We start from the raw sequence: 23,851 nt of genomic DNA on the forward strand, positions 1-23,851 counted from the left end.
CATCAGCAGGTCGTTGATAGACCTACCTCTCATATTACAGTAGTTAAAACTAATTCATAAATGACCCAATATCATTTACTTACCTAAGTTTCATGGTCTTATTACGGTCATAGTAAAAATGGGCTACATGTGCCATTTGTGATCAACAACAACAACAACTCAAAGTAGGAAAACCATTGTTGTTGTTCTATGCTGTCTCCAAACTAATGGTTACTTAGAGAAATGTAAAGGCATAGGATACATTTATGAAGAAACAAAGACTGCATACTACTGAATCACAATATGTTAACTGATTAACTTAACTCACCTTTTGTGAGAAATACAGCAAGCTTGTCACAAGGAACTTGTGATTACCGCAAGAGGGCACATTTCATGGGAACATTTCTCGTGAGCAGTCACAAAGTGTAAGTTGGGGTAGATTAATGGGTCAAAAACTTTGACCATTGGTGATCCACAACCACAACCTGAATATTATGGACAAGCAGTAACTTATTTTCAGTATCCTGCCATGGGTGATATGTATTGCATATCAGTATAAACAAATTACCTATAAATAAAATCTGTTATATATAACAGATTTTATAAATAAATAATAAAAATAAATAAATAAATAAAATCTGTTATATATAACAGATTTTATTTAACACTTGGATAAATACAGTTGATGTTAGCCAAAAATCACAATAACACAACAGCTTTTTGCATCGTTAATATAATTTTATTTTATTTTATTTTATTTATTTATTTATTCTTTAATAAGAAATAATTTAAGGTAAAATTGTATTTGCAGTGCATTGAGCTGTGGGTTCCAGCTGTGCCCTCCTCCTTCGCTAGTGGCTCTGACTTTCAGCTGCAATAGCAGCATTGTTTTGAAAATGTTTATTTTATGTTCATTTTAAATTACATTGTTTTGTAGTAGATTGATTAAGACATGCAAAAACACATTTAAATTCAGAGTTGGTGGCTGCCCAACACTCATGAGTTGAATGGACAAAATGCAGATTGGTGAGGAACTTGGTACTGATTGAGTTTGGGTATAAAGAATAAAAGCCTAAAGGCCTCATACTGGACTTCTTTTAATATATCGAAAGAAGAGTAGAAGTTAAAGAAGTTAAGAAGAAAATGCTAATATATTAAAACACAACAGTCAATTTTTGGTCATTAATTCGTCAGACTTGGAAATTTCCAACGTGACTTTTATTCTTTTAACAAATTGGCACACTTTCTTTTATGTCACAAAACTACACAGTTGTTACACATTATACTTATGTTTTTACAAGAAGGTTAGCATGTGGAACAGTACTGTACATAGCGTCGCAGCTTTCATGGTGTAACCTTCAAAACGGGATATTCACATATTTTCTTAAAGAGTTTGATCACAGATAGCGAACACAGTGAGCTTTTTCAAACTTTAAAAAAAAATACAAGCCACGTCTCATGTAAATGTTTACTTTACATAGTTTACAAATATAAACAAACTTAATGAAATGTGAAAATAGAGATAAACTCACATTAAGTCTTTATGTCTGGATGGATGCAGTCACTGATACTAGTCACTGGATGCAGTGGGTTTGAGAGGTCTGAAGTAGCAGCAGTGCTCATATGTTTCTTTTTCATGTTGATTTAACGGCATGTTTCTTCCATGGTGTATGCATTTAAATACTAGGCGGTTGTCCTTTTTTTACTTTTTGCCTTCAATTATTCTGTCCAAATAAGTCTTCTGTGCACCGACTAAGCTTGCTGTCACACTTCAGAGCTTTCCTAACTGGCCTTTTCCCATCACTTTCTTGGCTTCTCTCAGCAAGAAAGTGGTTAAAAACCTGCATGATGTAATTTTGCCCTAAAGTGGGTCAATGCAGGTCCACTCGCCTTACAACATCTAGACAAAGTCTGACTGTGACTTCCATAAACTTTGAAGCAGAATAGACTTCCACTCAGGGCTGACATGCTTTCAGTGCATTTTCTGCCTGTGTATTGTGAATCTGTATCCAATGTTATTTTAATAAACCATCAGGGGCACAAATCCATTAGTGGGGGGCAAAAATAAAAAAATAAAAAGTTGAAAATAGTTATATTCAAACACACAAAGTTTTTTGCGACACATAATTGGACTATTTCAATGCTGATATTTTTAGAGCGGACCGCAGTTGTAAGTCAGTCATCACTGAAATTACTGTAGTTACATAAAATGATTTTAAAACATGAACGTATAGCTGCAATAAATTGACAGAATCGAAAAGAATAGAAAAGAAACTAGAAGTTTTCCTTGCACAACTCAGACGGGTTATTTCTTGCAAACTCATCATCAGATTAGACGAGTTTGTCCAAAACTTCTCTCTCTACTTTTTCTTTACCTACAGGCCAACAGCGGCCTAATTTCACAGGAAAATGAGCCATATGAGAAAAAAATCATTAACATCAGCAAAAGATATTTCAGGCAGAGAGAATGGCTCAATGTGCTGCTCAATGATCAGAGCAGCCAGCAGGCTTTACAGCCTCCTGTGTCCCTATCGCTGCATCTCGCTCTCACAACATCTAAAGTACATGATGGGGAAGGAGCACTAAAACCACATCTCCTGAGGATAAAAAAAAGTGAGAGGGTATGACAGCAGTAAATTGGCTTTTTCCTCCCCTGAGCCTTACTCCAGACTTCCCCTGCATGCTGAGCAATTTGAATTGTGCTGTAATTGCTTATGTTGCTTTTCTCTACTCGTCATTTCTACAGTAAAATTTGATCTCATTACTTTTGCCAGTGGTTGAATTCACTCAGCCACTCACTGATGTAGGAATTATTCTAAGTGTTAAGCGTGTTAACAAAAGAACAACAGCACAGTCACTGTTTGACTTGGTGTCTGTTTCATGGTGCTCCGGTGCACGAAGTGAGAAGAGGTATACTTTATGCAACACACACACACACCATTAGTTTACATCTTATCGTTCTGTAAATTAAGCAATTTTGCAAAGCGTTTTTTCAGTGATACAAAGCAGCTTAAGTGATGGGGCACATTCATATTAGCTTGTTGCACAGTGAATTATCTTAATCAACCACCATATGAGGGAGGGAGAGGAAAAGTCGAAGGGGTAGCACAGAAACGGATGTGACATGAGTCATGAAATAGAAATCAAAAGCTGTGCTCGTGCCTGGTTGCAGTGAAATAGACTAGTTATGGTTTTTGGAGCACGTCCAGTGTATGTGGCCTAAGGCAATGTGCTTCTTGTTGAAAGAGGGAATGCACTTTGAGTTTGAAGCAGGCTCTAGATAGAGTATTTGCCCAGACAGCACTTCTCAATCCACCCAAGCACTTCGTGTATCTGCTCACGTTGTTCCCTTCCTTTCACAGGAGACGACTGAAGTAAAGACATGGTGGATACTGCAGGACTGCTGATAGCTTGAGGAAGCCCCAGAGGAAACGGGGAATTATAAAAAACAAAGACAGGACATTTAAAAAAAGCAAACAGAAAAAAGAATCAAGGAAACAAAAAGAAATGTTGTAAGCATTTACAGTGATTTTTCACAACTCTCCTGTGTGATTCATTTTTGGTGAAATGGACTTGACAGTGGTAGCAAGAGTAAAATATAAGCAAAGTAGGAGATAAGAGTCTTCAGTTGCTCCAGTCACTCCCAGTCAAGGATGACTGCAGGCAACAGCAGCAGCAATGGTAACACGGGTACTGCTTGGTCGGCTGCTCCCCGCTGACTCCCTCGAGCACCCGATTCAACATTAGAGTCCTTTTCAGAATACGGCGGCATGACATTGAAGTCCTCGCTTGCTTCCTCCTCCTCTTCCTGTTCATCTTCTTCACTGTCCTCCATCTGTAAAAGCAGGGAAAGAGTGATTCTTTTAATTAACAGGAGTGCTGAAGCGTGGAGGGAAGATCAGGGAGAGAAAGTCCACATTAACACCGAATTTACATATGATAACATCCCAAAGCTACAGCCTAAAAACAAAGAGACTGTGCGTCAAATGACCGGACAAATGTCAATGCAACTATCCGATAACCCTTGAAAATAGATTGTGAAAAAGGTTGTTCAGGTGTTTCTTTACCCGTGTCTCAGATTTGTACATGATTTCAGTTCAAATTGAATCACCAGTTAGGTGAACTTCTTCCAATGATAATGTTCCCTTACATGTCTCATAGCACAGTCCAATTTGTTTATGCAATAAAAGAAGCCTGCCATGTATTTAGGAATCTACGTACGTGTTGCTTTGAAAACAATAAGAATACAAATATATACATATGCAAAAATCACAGCAATAGATCTACATCAAAATCCATTCGACACTTACTTTGCTTGAAAGCAGTCGTTCCACTAAAAAGTGCTTGTTGTAAGGTGCTGACAGAAATAAAACAGTCTGAATCAAACATTACTGATCCGTTTTTAAAATCAAATTTAGTCCCTCTACATCATTTTGCAGTTGTGGGCCAAATTAATTGGACACTATATTTTCACGGTGCAAGCAAATACTCCACTGTATGCTTTATCCAGATGTGCATTGATTTATCTGGTTGCTTCGAAGTCTCTCTTTCCCTTCCCTCTTTTTTCCATCTCTCTGCTCAGCCCATCCCCCCCTTTTTTACTGCCACTGTTTCCTTAGAGCTTGCTCTGGGAGTTTGACACTGGGTCGAGTAAAGTGTCTTAAAACCATTTTGTTTGCTATTGCTGCTGTATAGATAAAACTAAATTGAATGGATTAAGATGTAATTGTCAGCATCAGTACCAAAATGACCATAAAACATAACAATCATAAAAACTCTAGACGTTAAATAAACCCATCTTTATTCAGAGTATAAACTTATACCTATCATGTATATTAATAATTACCTGAAAATCCTTCTTACACATTCCAATGCTCTCTGAATTATTCTATATTATAGTTGCATTATTATGTAGTTTTACTTCACTTTGGCCATCTTTGGTTGATGGTGAAGCACTGTTTAAAAAGTTCCAGGCATTAAAATTTAAAACTTAAGAAAATAATGGCAAACTGCAGCAAACAAAAAATAAAAAAATAAAAAAAATCAGAACAGCACCAAGTCTCCAGGTACACACACACACACACACACACACACACACACACACACACACACACACACACACACACACACACACACACACGTTTTTTTTTTTTTTTTTTTTTGCAGTACATGGCAGACAGGTTGTTCCTATCAACTTGGAGACCTTGCACAATTCTTCCGTGGATTTAGGCTGCCTCAGTGTCTTCTGTGTCTTTGTGTAATTCAAGACTAACTCCAGCTGAGATCTGGACTCTTGGGAACCACAACATCTGGTACACGGCCGCTTGCTTTTCTTGTCATAGAAGACAGCTCTTTGAAACTCTGGCTGTATCTGTGGGCTTGTTGCTGCAGTATGAATTTGGGACTGATCAGATGCTTCGCCTAAAAGTTTTGCACAGTACTGTATTTAATTATTAGTAATGGGAAGATCACATGACTTTGTAAAAAGACACCAAATCTTCATTTTCATTGGTTAATACAGAAATGCGTCAGACCCTGTTGATGCTTGGTATTAACATGAATCTTGGATGGTTCAAGTTAGTGGGCAGAGTGTATGTCACATGTGCCTTGAGTGACTATTTAAGCTCTCAGTTCAGCACTTTATAAGCAAATAATATGCACATCATTTGGGGTGCATTAAACTATTGCCATACAGGCCATTTTTACCCTGTCTCTTTCTAAATTTGTTGGAGTTATTTTGATCTGCCTCTGCCACTCCTGAGAAAGTTGTTCTTTCACTGTCACTATGTGCCCTATCACACACTTCTCTCCTCTATTCCTTTGGAACACCCTTACTCCCCTGGACTGTCCCATCTCTCCAGAGATCTCCACACCACCCCCCTGGACCCTGTCAAATGTGATTGAGGAGACTTAGAAAGCACAGAACCCTACACACCATCAGTTCCTACCAGCACCACATGCCTCTCTTCCACTGTCCATCCCTCCACATCTTCTCTTTCCTTTGTTCTCCCACTCTATTCACTGACGTGTAGCGCTGCCCCCCCCTGCCAAGGTCACTCCACTCAATAAAGATCAACAAGGTAGTTCCCAGGGAGGGCTGGTGATGGTCACACACATGCATTGAAGTAATAAAATATTCAGATGCAAGAATATAACTGCATCAATCTCATATGATGTTTACACCCTGTGATGTTTGACTATGTCTACAAATGCAGACAAAAAAAAAGAAAAAAGAAAAAAAGAAAAAATAGCTTTATAACCTTTTCCAGACTGATAGATCTCAGTCACTTTCTTTCTCATTTGTTCTTAAATTTCTTTGGATCTCAGGATGATGTCTAGTTTTTGAGAATCTTTTGGTCTACTTCACTTCGTCAGGGAGGTCCTATTTAAGTGACTTCTTGATTGAGAAAAGGTGTGGTGATAATCAGGCCTGGCTGTGGTTAGAGAATTTGAACAACTGTTTTTCACACAAGGCCTGGTAGGTTTGGATATTTTTTTCCCTTAATAATAACAAAAAAATCTTCATTTAAAAACTGCTTTTTGTGTTTACTTGTGTTATCTTCATTTAAGTGTGACAAACATGCAAAAAATAAGACCAGGAAGCTTTGCAAACACTTTTTCTCATCACTATGCATACAGGCTACACTAGATTGCGGCTTTGTTGAAGATTCGATACTAGCTTCAAAAAATGGTTCATTACTCAAGGCTTCAATGACACAGTGCTCGATTAGGACATCTAGTAGACAATGAAATGTAATACAATCGAGACATGTCATTTATTGGTTAATGCTTGTATGGGATTTGATTTGCCATGCACATTCCAACTATATGTCATAGTTGTGTGGTTTCAAGCTCACACACTAAAATGTTAAATTTGTTTTCATAAATATATTTATTTATAAATGAGATAAGAGGTAGCCAGTAGCTTAAAACATGTTGACTAGTGGGTGTTCAGTTCACTAGATGGTGAATGTGATCTTACTTCAAATGAGTATGATGAGCAAATTATTACTCTGTCAGGATTCAAACGTTTTACTAGACTGTGGTTTGCATGATGTGCCACAGGTTCAATTATAGCGTCACTGGTCATTTCACCTATTTTTGTAGCATCAATTACTACACTCCATGAGTCTTCACCAGCTCTCACGAGTGGGCATGTTACAGTGCTTACATTAACTGTTTTTATCAGTCAGTCAGAAGGTCTTCAGAGGGTCAACTGGAACCACCAACAGACAGGGACTTGTTTGATGTTAGTTTTCTCCGGAAGGTTCCCTGGTTTGGTCTAATGCTATTTTTTACTAATAATAAGAAACATTTATACATATTTGCACTTATGTGAGATACATGTCCCAATGCCAGGCAATATAAAACACACCCAGAGGTTCACAATATAAGGCAGGTCGCTTTAATGTTGTGGCTGCTCTGTGTATTGGATAATACAATTAGAGTGAAGCACTCACTTTCACTGGAGTGAGAGCATACGGACTGGAATCACTAATTCTAAAATTTAAACAATAAAAACAAACAATTTACGTTAGTGGTATTACATAATCATAACAAATGGAAACCCAAATGCACAATTTATGAACAAACTAAGTATTTGGACGCTATATAGCAACTAGTGGTAGGGCTTCTGTGATGTAATGGTTCACGGGGTGAGATAAGAAGAAAAGGAAATGCAGAAAAAGGAGGATTAAATGGTGGGAATATGGAATGTAGAGTAGATGGGTGTGCATATATGAATATTAACAGTTAGGGTTGAGTCAATTGCTGCAAACACCTAGGGCTAATCCTCAACTACAATGAGATGTAGGGAGGAGAGGTGGGGGGAATAATCTGAGGTTATACAAGGAGCTCCTGGGCCAGGCTCACAGCTATAGTCCCTGGTGATGCTTTGGTGTTACCCCATGATATACAGTCAACTCTTTCTTCAGAGTGTCTAACATATGCTGAGACAGTGTAGAAGTAGAGAGTACTTACACTGTTGAATTCAGGGAGAGTGTTAACTCTGACATGGACCCTCTCCTGGTAGATGCGTGGAGAGGGCTGGGAAGCTGGTACGGGAGTGTTTTCCACAGGAGGAGGTGCGGAGATTCCCATGGAGCTGATGGCAGTGCCTGAAACAAAATCAGCATGGGCCATCTTCATTAGGTTCACATCGTTATTCATCTTTGAAGCATCACAAAAATATTATCAGGGACAAAGCATTATAGGAAGTACCAACTCTGCAAGTACCATGCATGATTGGACATGGTATGAATATATGAATCTGTTGTTAAGAAAATGACCTCTGGTCAAAACTTTTATTTTTTAATTTTCTCTATTTTCAGACCAAACAGAAAAATTCTATTAGATTCCTGTACACATAAACGGAATAAAATATTTTAAATGTACATCACACATGGGCTATACTGGACCTGATCTAAAACTGAAAGAGGGTGCCACAGAGAACAAAAATGTCAGCTTGTATTTGACAAGCTGGCACCCTTCTACTCTAAATGAAAGCTTGGCAAAAACAATAATATTAATAGTAATAATAATAATGCATCAATTTTTATAGCGCTTTTCTTAGTACCCACTTTATATAAACATAAAAGGAAAAGCACATAGAACAAAACAAATACAGAACAGAGAGCACAGTAAAGTGGGTGGATGAGAGTGGGAAGGGAGTGGTCAGATGTTAAGGGTGTTCTTAAAGAGGTGGGATTTGAGTTTTCTTTTGAATGAAATGATTGTGTCAGAGTTGCGGAGGGTTGGAGGGTCAGGTCGATAGCCAAAGCTCTGTCCCCTAGGTTGTGATATTTGGTCTTGGTAATCGGGATGAGAAGGTTTGCATTAATAAACACTGGTCGCTGGGGCTTTTTACAAAACAAATCACATTGGGTAGATGTTTTGTCATCTAATAAGGTGAAATTTAAATATTTTAGCTGTTGCTTAACTGTCCTTAAATAGACAGGAGGAATGAGTTTAACACAAGATCTGGGGTGTTGGAGTTTTTAACACATTTGAAGCCTAAAGTCAATTTAGACCCTTTCATAACTTTAACCATATGTTAGAAAACCTTTCTGCCTGCAATATTAAAGTCAAACAGCATTGTTGGCTACTGACTTCAGAATATGGATAGCACCTGTCAAAATGAGAATTTTAGAAGAAACTTTAACCTGACCTATGTTCTATAATCTCTTTTTTTCTGTCTTCAGTTTCCATTGGTGTGGGATCATAACTAATTTTACCTGATTTCCCAGATACTGTGCATTTTAGAGTAACTGTGATCTTTATATTCAAATGGCATTTCCGTACATCCTTTCAGGTTTGGCAACAGTTTAACAAGAAGTCACAGAGTGTTTATCAGATGTGGTGAAGGAATTCATTGATTCCACACACCTTTGAAATTACATTCACATTTGGCAGCCAGCCGCACACCAGGGACAATGTCTCTTGCCATTCATTTATTTATAAGAAAACATTACGGTTCAGTGGTTTGCCCTCTCAATCAGCAATCATGACCCATCTCATTTGAATAATGTATTAATGCACATAATAAAATGCTCAGTTAGAGCAGAATCTCTCAACAGTAATTTAGATAATAATCACATTTGACAGCTAAAAGTCAACGTTTCCTCTGTCATTATGCTGACAGAAGAACTGCCAGGTACAATTTTGGGACTGATTTGTAATACTGATACTTGCTCTTCAGAACTTATGCAGTACCACAAAGTGTAATATAATATCCAGACTGTGTTAGAAAAAATAATTGTAATGAAACCCAGATGTGTGAATGTTAGTGAGAAATACAGTAAATGTATTCGGTTCTTGAAGTTGTGAAAACTTTACATACATTTTTGTTTTTACTGCAGTTTGGTCATCGTGAAACTACAGGCCCTAACCTTAAGATGGTTTACTCACGCAGACATAAGTTGTTGGTGAACATCTGCAGGATGCGCTGACAGCCTTGCCATTCGTTCCCACTGCCGTCACATGTGCACCACTGGGACACCTCTGTAGTGCTATTGCTCACATAGTTGGGAGTCATGATGGTTCCTGGTTAGAGAAAGAAGGGTTAAACTTATACTGAAAGGTCAAGTTTAGAAATATTTTGAAAGAGAATTTCCCTTGCAGTAAAAATGTATTATCTTCACCGGACACATTTATGGAAAACAAGAGCAACTATATATGATACACTACTGATCCAGTGTCACCATTTTTCCAGCGCTTAATATTGATAATTGCATCATAATTACAAAATAGTGTTTTGATTGTGGGGATAATATGTATTACTTTGTTGAGCTGCTGGAAAATAAGTTTTTGAATTGAGCTTTAAAGTTTGAGTTTAAAGTGAGACTGACTGGATCCTTAGAGCCGCAGCTTTTGGCAGGTGAGTGACCCCCTGTCAAGTTTTTGGACTCAACTTGAAAACTATATAAGCCAAATAGGCTGATAACAATTCAGATTTTTCTCTGAACTACTCATACTTTCAGCCTCCTCTTCCTCTTTAATTTGTTTCTCTCCATCTCACCTATGAGTCCAGCATAGGCCTTTAAGCACATGGCTCTGCTCTCTCGCATACAACCAGAGGCGGACAGAGGGGAGGGCTGGCAGTTGTGTTGGAAATCAGCAAAACGGGATCTGAACATACACACACACAAACAAACAAACACAAAAGCCACCAAAATGATTTTTCGTGTGTCAGTACAGAAAACCAGAATGTGTTTTGGCAATTTCATTTTGGGATTTGAGGTGGTATCAAATCAAGACAACAAAAGCAACAAGAACAGCTTGTGAGGCACTGAACACAAATCAGAGAAAGAGACATATATGCACTTGTATGAATGTGGTGCTTTTAGTTCACCTTCCTAGCCTATTAATCACATGTGTGGAACGCCAATCTGGTAAAAAAAAAAAAAAGCAAAAAAAAAAAGCTTTGCAATAATAGTCGCACATGCAGTAGTTTAGTTAAAACTACTGGTAATGAGTTGTAAAAAGACCTCTTCAGTGCTGGCTGTGGCATCTTATCTCAGACACTGATTTTACAGGCTGATTCTGTTATCAAAAACAGACCTGCTGCCATTTGAGAAGGTCATGGAGTTTGGCACACTTAATGAGGAGTATGTCTGGTATGACTATGATTGAAATGGATGCATTGTCGAATATGCTTCATTTCTTTTGTATCAAATTTAATAAAAACGCAATTGAGAATTTTTAGAACATGGACAACAGCATTAGAGTCTACTCTGTTGTTGTTATAGACTGTTTTCACTCTGTAATTTAGTATATTGATTAGGCTGAGTTTTCAAATCCTACTTTGGCCAGCTGATGGGGACAAAGACAAATTGTACTTGAAAATTCTCTCTTTGTCTCTCATTCATAAAGCCCAAGGTTGTTCTGTTTGGCCTTCGAGTTGTAGAGCTCTTCCAACAAAAATAGTAAAGGGCTTAATATAAACCTAATCTAAGATGAATCATGTCATCTGTCAGCAATAAACATAAGAGTTCTTCACTCTTTACACTATTTGTTTTAGTTCTGATGGTAATGATGTTGCAGGTCACCGTCACTAACTTCTTTAACATTTCATAACGGAGAACAATTATTGTAAGATAAACAACAAGCACACAAAAGCTCCCACTTTTCTTTTTTCTGTCTGAAAAACAACCCTCTTTATATTCAAAGACTTCATCTGTGAGCTAATAAACAGGTAGATGCCTGAATTTCTGCACAGCAATTCAGTGTTGTTAATTCCAGGACGTGGATAGACTGTGTTAATATGTTATTTACCACAGGCAAAACGAAGCTTCAGGCCTAACAAAGCCACTGAATATAATTGTTGTGCATAAAAAAAACGCAAATATGATTTTTTAACAACTAAAACGTTTACTACCACGTTTACATCAGCTAGTGGTTGTCGTCTCTTCATTGTCAGTCCGATGGAGTATGGCAGTACCAGCATAAACGAAAGCACATTATTTGGCTTGAATGAACAACAGATTTATATCAGTAGCTTTTCTTGTCAGTGTCTCTGTGTATTTCATTTAGTTTCACCTCTTGCATGTCTATAGGTTTGTGCTATTAGAGCGAGATTAGTCATTTACTTGATTCACTAGTGAACGGAAAGTTAATTTGCAACCGTTATGATGATTGATGAATCAATTAAGAAGTTTTCAATTAAGCAAAATGCCACACATCTGAATTCTAAATCATGTTGATATGCAAATTTTCTCTTATTTGACAGCAATCTGAGTATGTTTGACTCTTGGTGATCAAAACTGTTTAAATATATCATTTTGGGTTCAAGAATAATTTGTGGCACACTTAGATACTCAGATACTTTGTGCTATTTAACATACATGGTGAAAATGTGTGTTTCTTTTATACAGGGAACTTAATGCACCGTGTAAACACACTCAAACAGTCTCCTTACCTACACAGCTCATCTTTGGAGCAATAGATCTGTAGGCTGAAGCAGTTGGGCTTCCCTACTCTGTCCTCCCCTCTCGTACTCTCCTCATAAGAACATGACGGGACAATGGTTTTCCTCCGACGCTCCCCACATAGGGTGTCGGAGCACGGACAGAAGAGCAAAGCAAAGCTGTACTCCTCTGGCACACGCTCCAGGAAGCGCCTCAGGGCTTTATGGCATTTCTGGCGGTTACAGCTGTTGTCAGACACTGTTGCAGGCTTGGTACAGGCCACAACATATTCTGATCGCAGGGAGCCACATTTCTCAAACAGGCCGCAGTCCTGAGCGGCCTTCAGACACTGGTTTTGGCCGTCCACAGAAAGAGAGGAAGCTGGTGGGTTTTGGGAAAAAAGGGATTAATGTACACCAGGAAATAAAAACCATGACATACTGAATATTTCATTTGGAAGCTAAACAAAGTTAAAGTTGTGCTCTACCTGACATTATGGAGGCCATACGTGACAGCTCTATGTTTCTCACTAGATTTAGCTCCAGTTCTTCATACGGAGACACTTCATATTCATCATATGCTAAAACAACAGTGAAAAGCACATATTTTATGCAGCTGAGAATTTGAAGAGCCACCCACAGAATAAGATTTCAGTGCTTAAACTCACCTGCAAATCTCACAGTCCAGTAGACCCTGAGGCAGTGCTCCTCCCTGCGAGAACCTCGCTGACACTTGCAAACTTGAAGGGGGCGATAATGCTGCAAGGAGTTCTGGGCCTCCAAGCACTCCAGACGAGCGTCTGAACTGAGGGGCGACACAGCCTCCTCAGACGCACAGTACTCCAGCAGTCGATAGGTGACCTTGCAGGACTGCTCCTGGATGCAGCGCTGCTCCGCCATCAGACAGTCTAAGGATGCAGATACTGGCACATTACCTGGAAGGGAGGTTGATAATAGTAGTGGATCGGGCTTCTCCTTGCCAACATGACTGGGTTTATGATCCCACCTTCCTAAAGCTAAATAGGCTTTAATTAAGGCAACAGAGCAAGATGAGTGCACTTCATAGACTCTGAACTGCATCGCAGGTCACGATGATATTGAACAAGAATATTAAATTGAAAACACAAGTGTAATAACGTAGCAAGGTGGGCAACACCTTAATGCCCCTCATAAAAACACGAGTCTAGAAAATAATTTAATAACACCATTTCATAATAATTTAACTTACTTTTGACTTTTTTTTAATTATTTTTTATTTTAAAAAATGCATTTAATTCAATTTTAATAAAAGACCAATACTTCAGCACAGTGTCTCAGTGTTGGTGCCGATGAGAATGACAGATACATCCAAGCTTCTGGAAATGCTGCCAGCCATCATATACTTCATGCACAATGCAGCCAGGCACTGTGACTTAGCCTCATCTTTCATATCACACACCACAATGTTCCTGGACACGTGAGCTCAACGCATGCTATAGCATTTTTATGAATCTATGGTGACTTCCTGTCAGGTTTCAAAGCAGACAGTCAGCCTGGAGCTTATCCTCCTCCCTGCTGCCGTTTTTTTCCCCCTGTGCATGTCGTATTATGTCCTGTTGTTGCTGATTTTGGTGCAACAAGTGAGAAAAATAGGAGAACTAATTAGCATTTCAGCTTGTTTCAAACACACACAAAAAGAATTTACTTTGTGAATTAGTACAGCATTACTGTATGACTCCAGCCGATACATAGTGGAGGACCCTGCTTAGGCTGCTCAGGAGTCATCCTATTAATTACCTCTTTACACACTGTGATTTATCTCATTAAGTGCAACATTAGGACCGCTGACAACTTTCCAAAGCGTAGTTTTAAGATTGATTTCCCACCTTTAATTTTTTTTCCCAATATGTTTGTTTCACAGCTACAGTATTTTCTAGATTTCGTTGTTATCTAAAACCTAAGCTGATGTCACATTGGAAAACCGTTCTTGTAGATTTAAGTGCTTCTAAATTATCACTAAGTGCCGTCTGCCTGACAGCCTTGCTTTCAAAAGTTAGGCAGAAATTCTGCCTAAAAGAAAAAGGGGATGCTGTTCAACAGACAGCTCTTGGGTGCCTCTCGGATATGCAAATACTTCAACCACAAACAACAGAGCATTTCTGGAATAGTCCCTCCATACACCGCATGATAATAATACCATTGGGGCTATAAGATAATGCACATATTATTAAAAAATGCAGTATACAAAAATCATCATCAAATCTATAACAAACACAGATTTTTACATGTAATAAATATCTTTCTTTCTTTTTTTTCCTGATAAATGTTCTCATGCATGTCTTGTCAGAAGCACTGCCGCTTTTAACAGCACATGAACAGCTAGGGGCAAACTTGTCATGGCCAAGTCCTTTCCATTTGGAAAGCTTTTCACCAATGTCAGACACTGTCTGTATACATAAGACAAAACCTATTTATTGAATACCATTCAGCACTTTCCAGCAAACAATACTTTGCTTCCATTCTTACCTCCATAGAGACTCAGTGTGGATTTCGCATTCCGACAGTGACTCAAATCAAATGTTCAAGATGCTTTCACTCTGAAGGTATCCATCTGAAGCAAATGTTTCTTAACCTGACAGAAAATACACCTAAATATATCCTTCTTTAATACACTAGATATTTGCATTCCTCTGCTAATGCATTATTGAGATACAATTCATGTTGAAATATAATTATTAAGCATTAAACGTTTTTGATTGGCAGGGTTCTGTCTGTGAGCGAAAAACTACAAGTAATTTCATGATGCTGATTGTTGCTTCATGAAAACCACTATGCAGGAAGGCCAGAGGCAGGATGAGGCAGACAGCAGGAAAAAAAAAAAAAGTCTCTTATAAAACAAACAAACAAAAAAAAAAATATTCAGATAGAGGATTTCAGGAAATTAATTTTTTCAAATGTGACACATAATTGTCCCCACAAATTACAGTTTACACACAGCGATTCCACAGGAAGACAGAAAATAGCTTGGGTAGGCAACATGCACACACTTTTCCCATTTTATCTCGTTAATTTGTTATGTCCTGTCACTTTTTATCTGCACATAAGAAACAGACTGCCAGACATAAAAAATGTGTTGTGTAGTTTGGAATAAATTGAGTAAATCTTCTTTTTTGAACTTAATGCAGGGCTGTTAACCAATATCTGCACCTACTTTATCGTCACATGTATTCATGCATTAGTATTTAAACATATACAGTACATCACAATCAAACACACACAGCATTGTGTTAGATCGGTCACACACTTCGATTAAGCTCCTGCTGACTGGCGGCACAAAGCGCACAGCGATCTAATTCTGCTGCAGCATGTTTTGCAATCTCAGGCACCACATGAGGTCCACGTCTCACTTTGGCACAAGACATATCATAAACAGAAGCTACGCTTCGTCGCCGCTGTAGGACGACATCCAACGCTACTGCAGTGACTCCATAATGGGAGGTGTGGGAAATTAGATGACACACAGGGCAATGAGTCATATTCACAGTCAGAGCTCTCCAGGGTATGCAAAGGTGATGATTACCTGTCCATGTGTCTGCCTATCGATGTGTTGTGATACCTCAAATTTTATAGCAAGGTATTTAGCTTCAGTTTTAAACATTCTTCGCGTAATCTTGTGTTTGGGCAGCGAACATTTTCCTTCCCTGGGTTTGTTCCCTCAGGCTTACCACTGACAAAGAGAGACTATCAGCAGTTTTAATTTCTGACAGCCTTTTTTGTGAGCACGCACACATGCATGCACATCTATAAATCCACTGATAACAAAAAACCTAAGTAAAGTACACAGCTGCTCAGTCAGACTGATTTTAACATTATTTAATGTTATGATGATAAGGAAGCACGGTGCTCTGTTAGGATATTTACTATGGAAGAAATTGTTAAAGTAAAAGTCTGGGTTAAGGGAACTGCTGGTCTGAAGGGGGTATTTTTAAAGTAAGGAGAGAGAAATGAAAAGGAAATGAATTACTGTGATATGTGAGTCACAATGCACTCTATTGATTTCTCACTGTGGTGATTAATAGAATTTGTGAGGCAAAGCTGATGAAGGTTAACACCGTGAACAGCAAACCACACACCACCTACCAGCATTTGTTGGGGGAAAAAATGGTTTTAAAACTTTTCTTCCACCCTTTCAAACACACTAGGATTGGTTGCAGAAAGAGCTTCCAGAATGCTGGGCTGTAATTTGACTTGAGAAGAGGTCGGGGTGGGAGAGTGTGACTCTAATGTGAAATGTGCTTGGGGATTGTGACAGAAGTGACTTCTTGGAAGGAAGTCACAGGCTTGAATGGGAGCAAGGCGACAACGACGGAGCTAAAGGAGAACCATGCTCATGACTGACACTATGTCACACTCCTTACTATACTTGCATTCATCTACCTGACATTTAGTAAAACCATAGGGATTTGTGCTGATTAAAAGTTAACGGTTACATCAATGTCTACATGTTCTTGATGACAGTTCTCCACAGCTAAAGAAGGGCAGGTGGAACAGCAACAGAAAGGCAGTCAGAATGATTTAACTCAAAAACATGCAAGAAATTTTCTGATCTTCCAGTAAAAAACAAAACAAAAACAAAACTTGTTAGGAGAAAGATTTCAAGTTTAAGTTACACAGAAAGGATAAACACGTAGACTTGGTGGCTTTTATTGGTTAGAGATAACTGAAACAATAAAAGGGGCTGACGGACTCTAGACTGTAAGAAAACGTACGAAAACACTCCAGTGTCACCCTCGGCTTGGTAGTTACCCTCACTGCCTGAAGGGGGAGACAAAAACATCTGCATAGCTGCTTTAAGCAGAGCTGAAGTGGAAATATTATTATTATTTTTTTTTTTTTTCAACTTCTAAAAATGAATACTTGAATACTAGGATTTTTTGGGGGTGATTAGGACTATCAAACTGTTTGATGAGGCTCAATTTGTAAAATTTTCTGTAGTACTAGTCAAAGTCTGTATCTTTATAGCTCCAGCGACAATTGAGTGCTTTAAAATGTTGATATGCCTAATGTTCAACATCTACCCTATTGTTGTGTTCATTGGTAGTGGTTTATACAGAGAAAATGTGCTAGCATTCTAGGACTGGGTATGATAGCTGGGTTTAAAAGACACTTATATAATAGTGTCTATGCAGGTAAGTTAACTGAATGTTAATGTGAAGGTTGTCAGACTAATTGGTCTCAAGGGTAAACAAAAACAATAGCCCTGGCAAAATTATCAAATCTAAAAATAAACAAAGCACTTAAAATTCTCTGAGTGACTGCATGACCCCACCTCATTGCAAAAATGAAAACGCCTTTTCACACTGTAAATCAGATTAAAAACATTGGACCATCTTGTGCTATTTGTGTTAAGCAAGGACAGACAATTTGCTAATTACTCCAGATTATTGAATCATATTGTAGTGAGTAATTTGAACACCCCTCCAATGTTGAGTTTACCAGTGGGCAGAGGTGTTTCCTCAGGAAGGACACAGATAGTTAGTCGGCATTAATTAAAGTGCTTGTGTGGCTCCTTACTGACTCAGTCATTTCTGCTGAGCACTAAATTCTGCAAATTCCACCGCTCTCTTCAAACGTCTTCAAACATAAAACGTTCTATTAACATTAAACATATGCTTAACAGTATTTGCATATTCTCTTTGTTATGAGAAAAGTCCTGCCATTGCTCCAGGCGACTCAATCAAGCGAATCAATTTAAAGAAATTAGAAAAGTTCATAAAAAACTTACTTTCTCTACTACAGTGTGTGAACTGCTGGAAAGATTTGTCTTCTAAGCATGCTTTTTCAAAGTGTAACATCTTCTTCGGTTGAGATATTGTGGACTTTTTAATGTCCAAATTAAAATTTCAAATTAGTAAGAAAGAGAGCAGCTAATTCTGTTCACACTTATCAGTAGAGGGTCCAAAACACTGATGCCTGATTTAAACAAAACACAAAAATCTACTCCCTTGCTCATTTCTTTTGAAAAGGTTTTGCATAGAACAAAGACTTTCAGAAGTGACCAAGGCAGCCTTGCATGCATGGGCCACACTTGCTAAACCACACTTGTGATCAGCCCTCAGTTTGTGCAAGTTAAGAGGACGACTCTGATGCTGAAAATCATCAAAAATGTCAAGATGCGACCGTCATTAAAGTTCTCAGGTAGATGGCTGTTGAGCACATTCCAGTTGTGGTAAAGCTTCACAAATTCATAGGTGACATCTCTGCTTGTGCGTACAAAAATTGCTATTTTGCTCAATCAACAGTTGCGTATAGTACATGGATAATATGTCACTTAATGAGCTGTGCCAGCCACATGGAGGCAGCATCCCTGTACTCCAGGTAAAATGCATCAGGTGCCGCATCAGCCAGTCAGGGTGTTGGAAGATGTGAAAATATTTCAGGTTTCTACCATCTGTTGCCTAGTGCAGTCCTAAATTTCAATGTGCAAAATAATTTCTTGGCCAAACGCCGACGGCTGTCATCGGCTGTGGATATTTGTTTTGGCCAAGTGATCATCAAGATGCTGAGCACACAAACAAATTGAGTACACGGTCTCTGGCACATGAGAGACACAAATTAACAATTGAAAAAGTATTTTTTACACTATGAGCTGGACAGTCAGAAATCAGGTGTCATTCAGCGCCACGTTCTGGTGTTCTCCTTGATCATTTTAATGATAAGCATTCTCTTTGTATTTCATGATTTTTTTTTTTTTTTATCTCAGTAATGTTCAATAGGCATGCTGCCAATTTCATTTTTTTGTGTGCTGATGTCCTAAACAAAACTGAATTACAGTCACAGAGTGCATAAAGACAATGCCTCAGCATAAATAGAGGAACAAAAGAAGAGTCTATAGCACAGCGGGAAAGATAATGAAGCCAGGAATTGGATAAAGCTGTGTGCACAAGGTGAAGCCAAACAGTAAAATAGAAAGTGCTGAAGAATATAATGCATAGTGATATTGGTCTACCAAGTACCTGTGCAACTTCACACAGCCAGAAAATTTGCTTATGACAACCGTGTTATGGCTCTAGCACGTCCAGTAAATGAGGTGCTAAAATAGCAACACTCGATCAGCAGTCTGTACCGGGACTTAAGCAATAATCCACATGGGACTGGCAGCAAAGGGTCAAAGTCGGGTTAAAACTCATTGAGCACTAGCCAGCTTTCCATTGATATATCCAAATATACTAAGGCCACATTCACTGAGGTTCTTTCTTTCTTTCTTGTAATTTTAATGTGGAAAAAGAAATGTTCTTAAACACAGATGCAAATCAATAACTGATAATAAAAGAAATGGCACAGCCGCTACCTAATATAACAGTGTTTATACTGAACAAGATTCCACTTGTACATTAATGGTGTAGACTGGCTGAGTGGTGCCTTCTCTAGTTAATAAAATCCGCTGCCAGTTTTTCTGTGTTGCCAATTTATGAGAGACGTGCCTGTGGTAGAAATATAATGGCATAATGCACTTTTGTAGCAAACTTGCTGTTCCTTGTAGATCGCTGTGTTTGAGCTGCAGGTAGCAAGCCAATCCATGGTTGACCAGTATGTCCCACTCAAGAATTAAACAGTGGAAACCAGAGATAAAGACTCCCAGCCTTCATTATCAACACGCTTTGAGGGGCTATTTGAACCAGCCAGTTACAGTGACACGTAGCTGAGCACGGTTACACTATAGCACTTATAATGTGCGATTTTTATTCAAAGGAGAGAAAGGTGGTCCAGAGCATTTCAGATGTTGTAGATATTTGAATTGACTTTACTTCTTAAATTCTTAATGCCATTGTTGAAGTCACATATAGTACATGTTCATATAATCTCATCTCATTTTCTATAACCGCTTAACCCTCATTTGGGTCCCGGGGGGTTGCTGGAGTCTATCCCAGCTGGCATCGGGCGAGAGGCAGGGTACACAGGTTGCCAGCCTATCGCAGAGACAAAAAACCCTTCACACTCACACCTACGGTCACCAATTAGCCTAACAACCATGTGTTTGGACGTGGGAGGAAACCAGAGGAAACCTGGAGAAAACCCATGCGGACACAGGGAGAACATTCAAACTCCACCCAGAAAGGCTAGACTCGAACCTGGACCTTCTCGCTGGGAGGCATCAGCGCTAACCACCGAGCCGCTATGCTGCCCATGGTCATATAATATAAGGTAAAAATAACTGAACTGGAATACAATTCAGTTGGGGGAGTCTATTTATACAGTGCCCACAGACATGGAATGCCACATGTAGTATTATAGAGAAATGGAATGTAGAAACAAAGCAGCAGATTCTTCCAAAATCTGATTATAATTTTGGACAAGACTTAGCTCATATTTCACTTTTCTTTTTTGATGTCAATTAAAAACTTTTCAATGTATTAATTTATTTTGCAATCAGGTATGATGTTAGAACACAGCATCATGACAGACTTATTTGAACATGTAATGATTTAGATCTGAATTTATTAGAACAAAATAAAATAAGTTTTTCTTGGTGTGACTCCATTACATCCCTAGCAGGTGGGTTTGACACCCATCACAATGTAACGGGTGACTGAAGGGTTGATTGTTTTGTGATGGTAATGTTTAATGGGCACATGACTTTATCGGAATTCGTTTCCGGATGCAGAGAAGTCCGTGCCTCCAGTCCCACTCACTGATTGCGTATTTATATTGTATATATTTCTGCAGTGTTTTGTATATTTTATATGTTCTGTGTTAACAAAGGACATGTATGTGAGCACAGAGTTGAAGAACACTTCAAATCAAACAAGGATCAAAACTTATGTAATTCAGTGCCAAAAACCACAGACAAACAAGCTTTATGTTCCAATGGGAGACATCTTATCCAGCCACAATCACATTTTCGACTTCAATCATCATAACTTGTATGGCAGAAGGCTAATGTGTGTGTTCAGGGTGGGGGCAGACTCCGTATTCATCAACTGAAATATCACAGGCAGGTCTTTCTCCATTTGATTGTCAATAAAGACTACTATTACTCCACTGATATTACAAACTGTACAGCTGTGTTAAGTTAAGTTATAAACATTTACTTTCAGGTCTAATCCTTCATCTTCACAGCTTCTAGTGTGTAATTTATATAAACTATAAAGGTGAGGTTTAACAGCTAATGTGTGATATATTTCCATGATCTGGGACACTCCAATCAATACATGGGAGAGCAGATTAGCTCTTTTTGGAAGGTGTCCAAGGCAGAGAAAGCAGACGTGAACCCATGATGTCATCTACATGTAAAATCTAAGACATGCTGCTCTAATGAAACTGAATTAGACCCCTTTAAGTGTATTTTAAGGGCTGTGTAAAAAGTTTATCTCAAACCTCCATTAGTGTTATTGCTTATGAATCTGAATATACTTCATCTTGTGCTTAGTCTTTCCCCTTTTTTATATATTATATATTTTTGAAAATAGAGCCTGTTGTTCTTTGTCAGGTTACATGGTTGATGTAGACCATGAACGGCTTTTTAAATGACCAAAAAGTTTGAGTTTTCAAAATTGAAATAATGTCAGCGTCAGAAATAAAAATATGCATTTTTGCCCATGTGCATCAAACTGGGATTTTTTATTTATTTATTTATTTATTTATTTATTTATTTATTTTACAGTCTATTAGATGTTGTGCTATAGAGAAATACCTGCAATAATTTCATGCATTCCTGTAGTGGACGACAGTGTCTTTTCACCCGACACCAGACTGTTCTAATGGATGATAATCTCAGTGATCGGTACCGCTGTTCGAAATTAGAAATGTGCAGCTTACCATGAAAGAAGACATTGAGCAGAAGTCCAATGATCATCATCCTGTCCGGTGACATTGGACAGTTAAGGGCTATTGGGAAAGTCGCACCCGGCTCGCTGCAGATCAGTGACCTGTTTCCTGCCACATCCAGCCTCCCACTCCTCTGCTGCTGCTGCGCTCGGACTGAGGCAGATCGAAGGGTCTACACAAAGTTGGAAAAACTGAACCGGAGCGATTCAAGTTCTCGCGATCTGTGTTGTCCCATTTATTTAGTAGAACACACAAAAAAAAATAATAATAATGATATTAATTACCACCCACCCTCTCCCAAAAAAATACAAGTTTCATCGAAAAGATCCCATCAGACAAGGCTGTAGTCTCCGAGTGCGAGTTGCACTTGCGTGTGGTTCCGTCGCAGCTCCACAGTTGTCCAGCCGGAGTTGTGAGAGCGCTGAGACTGCATAGCGCAACTCTGTTAAACCCACGCTGTGATTGGCCCCTGAAAAGAGTGTGCCCATGGGATGTTCCTGTGGGAGAACAGCTGGGTTGATGCAAGTTCGGGTGTCAACTTGATGGACAACAGAAGGTGAAGCTACACTATGAATCACTTTTAGTAGTCCATGAAAAGTCATGTTTATTGCAGATTTATCACTCAATTTATAATCGACTTAGTTACTAAACCATTTTGGTATATTGTGATTAAATAGGTTTCAAATGTTCAAAGCAAAACTGAACTAAATGAACATCTTTGTCTTTGACTTGAAATTGAGCTTATAGTAATAGTGGAATTAACCAAGCTGTAAGATGCTGTTTCCATTTTGACCATATTTCATAATTTGGAGATATATTCTTTTCCCACAGGTGCCTTAGAATGTCTGCTGAGTTGAACTTAAATATGAAACTGATAGGTCCTTCCTCTGCATTGAAAACAGTTTAGTTTTCCCTTCATATCATCTCACAGGGGGAGTGAAAGTGTGAAATCTTTATTTGTTCCATTTGAATTGTGAGTAAAATAAGGTAATGCAGGGAGAAAATACCAAAATATAGGCCTCCCATTTTATATATTATTTCCTCCTAGAAAATGAACCACATCAAAAACCATTTCATCACACCATAGCTCCCATGCAACCTTATCATTTCTCATGCACAATATTTGTTTGCTTTGTTCCTTGTGAAGGAAAAAATTGGTCATAGTGTAAAACTTCTTTTGAGGGTTTGCTAGCTATAAGAAATAATCTGATCACCTATTTTTTAAAGATTCTCACATATCATTTTACTTGAATGTATTTTTTATAATTTACAAGAAGTTCAGAGAAACATACAAATTCAAAGAATCACTCAAAATTGTTTTAAATAGACCCACATCTGCTTCTTGAGACCAAATAAAAGCAATTAAAATTTGCAAAGTGCATGCCACTGACGTGCTGTCCTTGCTGTAATTAAAAGACAGCCAGGGGATTAGTGGATGAATTTATACATCCTGTTTAATTGGATACTCAAGTGGCAGTAAGAAAAACAAGCGGAAAGTTACTGTCGTTAAATGCACATTGGACCAAACAATAACAACAAAGCAAAGCCTTTAATAAGGCACCAAAGACACACAAGACCTCTCACTCAAACGAAAGGACCCTCTCTTGCTAAGGTTGCTTCTTACGTCAAACCCAATCCTGTGATTTGAGGCTGAATCATTTT

At 38.4% G+C, this 23,851-nt stretch overlaps 1 protein-coding gene across 1 annotated transcript; it reads right to left on the reverse strand.

The window, feature by feature from the left end:
• Nucleotides 1-1,157: 1,157 nt before the first annotated feature.
• On the reverse strand, nucleotides 1,158-22,585 carry LOC125020675 (GDNF family receptor alpha-4-like). The gene is made up of 8 exons (XM_047606091.1): nucleotides 22,181-22,585; nucleotides 13,051-13,317; nucleotides 12,871-12,963; nucleotides 12,395-12,764; nucleotides 10,496-10,605; nucleotides 9,886-10,020; nucleotides 7,960-8,096; nucleotides 1,158-3,814 (listed from the first exon to the last, which is right to left on the reverse strand). The coding sequence occupies exons 1-8, from the start codon at nucleotides 22,233-22,235 to the stop codon at nucleotides 3,617-3,619; spliced, it is 1,365 nt and encodes a 454-aa protein (XP_047462047.1). The 5' UTR covers nucleotides 22,236-22,585; the 3' UTR covers nucleotides 1,158-3,616.
• Nucleotides 22,586-23,851: the final 1,266 nt, after the last annotated feature.

This window comes from Mugil cephalus, chromosome 15 (assembly GCF_022458985.1).
Source record: "Mugil cephalus isolate CIBA_MC_2020 chromosome 15, CIBA_Mcephalus_1.1, whole genome shotgun sequence".
NCBI lineage: Eukaryota > Metazoa > Chordata > Actinopteri > Mugiliformes > Mugilidae > Mugil > Mugil cephalus.

Bases quoted from the DNA above. Each gene is read 5' to 3' on its own strand.
- LOC125020675 (XM_047606091.1), bottom strand. From the start codon at position 22,235: ATGTCACCGGACAGGATGATGATCATTGGACTTCTGCTCAATGTCTTC. The intron at 10,606-12,394 runs GTAAGGAGACTG...GTGTATGTTCAG, and splicing joins TCCAAAGATGAGCTGTGTAG to ATCCCGTTTTGCTGATTTCC. The intron at 3,815-7,959 runs GTAAGTACTCTC...CTGCTTTTACAG, and splicing joins CTCTCCCTGAATTCAACAGT to ATGGAGGACAGTGAAGAAGA.